At 50.8% G+C, this 3038-nt stretch overlaps 1 protein-coding gene across 1 annotated transcript; it reads right to left on the reverse strand.

Moving 5' to 3' along the window:
• Positions 1-1529: 1529 nt before the first annotated feature.
• On the reverse strand, positions 1530-2033 carry LOC138487299 (protein LDOC1-like). The gene has a single exon (XM_069613909.1). It carries the CDS (start codon positions 2031-2033, stop codon positions 1530-1532), a length of 504 nt encoding a protein of 167 aa, XP_069470010.1.
• Between the last annotated feature and the right edge of the window lie 1005 nt (positions 2034-3038).

Consider the following 3038-nt stretch of genomic DNA (forward strand, 5'->3'; position numbering starts at 1 on the left):
TGCCGGGGCATTGCACAGCCCAAAGGGCATGACAGTATACTTGAACAGGACGAATTTGGTGCGGAAGGCCGTCTTCCACTCGTCCCCAGCCTTCACGCGAACCAAATGGTAGGCCCCCCTGAGGTCCAATTTTGTATAGATCTTTGCCCCTTTTACTTGGTCTAAGAGTACAGGGATCAGGGGCAATGGGTACCATTTTTTTACAGTGATTTTGTTGAGCCCTCTATAGTCTATACATGTTCTTAGGTCCCCATCCTTTTTAGGGACGAAGAAGAGAGCTGAGAAAACTGGATATTTTGAAGGGCGAATGAACCCATTGGCAAGGTATTGGTCCAGATATTCATGCAGGTGTTGGTTTTCCTTTTCAGTGAAGGCGTAGATGCGGCTGCATGGCAACTGTGCCCCTGGGATCAAGTCTATCTGACAATCGTAGGGCCTGTGAGGTGGTAATACATTGGCCTGTTCTTTGCGAAAAAACATCCTGGAAATCGCTGTACTCTGGAGGCAATTGGCCTATGATTCCTAGAACAGCTCCTGCTGTCTGTATTGCTGACTTGGGTTTCCTTGGGTTTCTTCTGAAGCTGGATAACAGACCTGAGCACATTCGGGCGAAAACGTCCCTGTATGCTTATGCCAGTTTATAAGGGGGTTATGATTTACTAACCAGGGCATTCCCAGAATCAGTTGGAATTGAGGGGCATTGATAAGGTCGAACATGATATTTTCCAGATGACAGTTATGGCATAGCATCACAACAGTTCCAGTACATTGGGTCACTGGCCCAGAAGTCAACTGAGTTCCATCCACGGACAGTATGGTATCAGCCTTTTCCCTTTTTTGGGTAGGCACCCCTATCCGTTGAGCCATGGTGATGTCCATGTAATTGCTTTCTGCTCTGCAGTCGATATACGCTTCGAAGGCGTGCATCCGTTGTGGCTGCTCGGGGCATAGCAGGATAACTGGTGTTGTTATATGCGAGACCGCTGACATCTCTCCCTGTCCCGACAAGCCGCTCTCTACTCTTGTCGAGCCAGGTAGTTTTCTGATGGCTCTGGTGGCTCTGTCTTGGCTTCCATTGCCCCTAAAGGTTTCCGAGTTGTTTTGTTTGGGCAGTCCTTCAAGAAATGTCCTGCTTTGCCGCAGTACAAACATAATTGTTGTTTTCTATGTCGCTCTCTTTCCTCCTTGGTCAGTAGTCGAATACTCCCCAACTGCATCGGTTCTGGTGCATTGTCAGTGGCCCGTAGCGTGACCCGGGGACGGACATACAAGGCACAGCTTTCTAAATGGGCCTGGTCAGACCTCCTTTCCTGTTATCTATGATCAAGCTGGACCACCAAGTCTATATACTCAGCACAGCGATCAGGCGGATTCACGACCTAAGCAAGAACATCTTTCAACTTGTTTCTTAAACCACGATAGAACAGGGTGGTCCTCTTATCCTCCGGCCAATTTGTTTCAGCCACCAAACGATTAAACACTGTGATGTATACCAATAGTTCTTGTGATCCCTGCCAAAGACCTAGTAGCTACGCATCCAGAGCATGACCCCGAGTGCGGCGGGAGAAGAGCTTATCCATTTCTTGCTGAAACTGTGCAAAGTTATCTAGAACAGGATCATCTCGATCAACCAACGGTACTGACCAACTAGCGGCATGTCCTCCTGGGTATGATAGAATAAAGGCTACCTTTGTTTGGTCCGTCGGAAATGCTCCTGGTCGGCATAAGAAATGGAGCCGACAGTGCGTCATGAAAACTCCGTATTTCAGTGGGTCACCCAAGAACCTTTCTGGTGGAGCCAAAGGGACAGTAACTGGAGTTGTTACCTGTATCTGGGAGGCTGCTGCTGCTCCCTCTGCTGAGCTTGGGGTTTGTCCGGCTTGTGTACTGGTTAGGCGCCTTGCCAGTTCTTCAGTCCTCTCACGGTTCACCACCAACTCTTTCATTAGATCACTGGTTTCCGAGCGTGCTGCATGCACCTCGGCTCTCAATTCGCCCAGCAAGAGGGCCAACTGGTCGACCTCTGAAGCCATGGCACTCGGCAAAGCAAAAACCTGGGCTTAGCGTTCTGTAACGCTTACCTCTGGGGCCCTGCAGGAGTGCCTGGTCTGGTCTGTCGACAGATGCTGGTCCGGTCTGTGCACACCTCCTGATGTTGGCCAAACCTCTCCATCCCGTCTGCTCACTGCAGGTTCCAAACACCCAGTGGTCAGAGAGGCAGGAGTGATCTGGAAGGCTTGGTTCTGGTTTGCATTGCGCCTCCAGGCATCTTCGCCAATGTCTTTCCAGTTAGTGATTATGCTGTGGCCCAGTTCCTTCACTGAGGCTTCTATCAGTTCAGTTCTAAGTCACCCCAGTTCCTTCACTGAAGCAAGGTGGATGACTAGTTGTTCCACTAGGTCTGTGGAATGCCCAGTCCAGCTGCGACATCCACTGTCCACCCTTCCCGTATGGGTAAATGTTCCAAAGTGTTAATGTCTTTCTGCTTCTTTTCCCCACAGGCACGGTAGTGCAGAGCCGGTTTCAGGATGTCTTGACACGTAGTGCAGAGCTGGTTTCAGGATGTCTTGACACGTAGCGCAGAGCTGGTTTCAGGATGTCTTGACACGTAGTGCAGAGCTGGTTTCTCATGAGGAGCTCCGGGGCAGGCAAGCGTCACTCTGGCAGCCGGAGAAAACGCTAAGCACTGGGTGTGGCCCAGGGCGGGGTTTATATAGCCCTGGGCCCACCCAGAACCACTAGACCATCATCGAAACATGTATTATGGCCCTCTTGTGGCCATGTTTACTCCTGTTAACGGGTCCAGTCCCGGGGGCCATTTTGGAAGGGGCTACACAGGCAACAGCCTGGATTTGCGCCAGGCAGCAAGCTTCTCGGTCCAGGTCCTTCCGTGAGCCTTGGGATTGGTCTGGATCGTGACAGTGGGTACCCCCGCACCGCAGGGGCTGTGGGGGCCCCTGTTACGCCAGTGGAGCAAGACAAACCAATAAAACAAGCCAAAAAAACAGAACTAATTAAAGAATACAAACTAACAGTGT

Source organism: Ambystoma mexicanum, chromosome 9, assembly GCF_040938575.1.
Source record: "Ambystoma mexicanum isolate Mex_15411 chromosome 9, UKY_AmexF1_1, whole genome shotgun sequence".
Lineage (NCBI taxonomy): Eukaryota > Metazoa > Chordata > Amphibia > Caudata > Ambystomatidae > Ambystoma > Ambystoma mexicanum.

Excerpts from the sequence above, each read along its gene's own strand:
- LOC138487299 (XM_069613909.1), bottom strand. The coding sequence starts at position 2,033 with ATGGCTTCAGAGGTCGACCAGTTGGCCCTCTTGCTGGGCGAATTGAGA.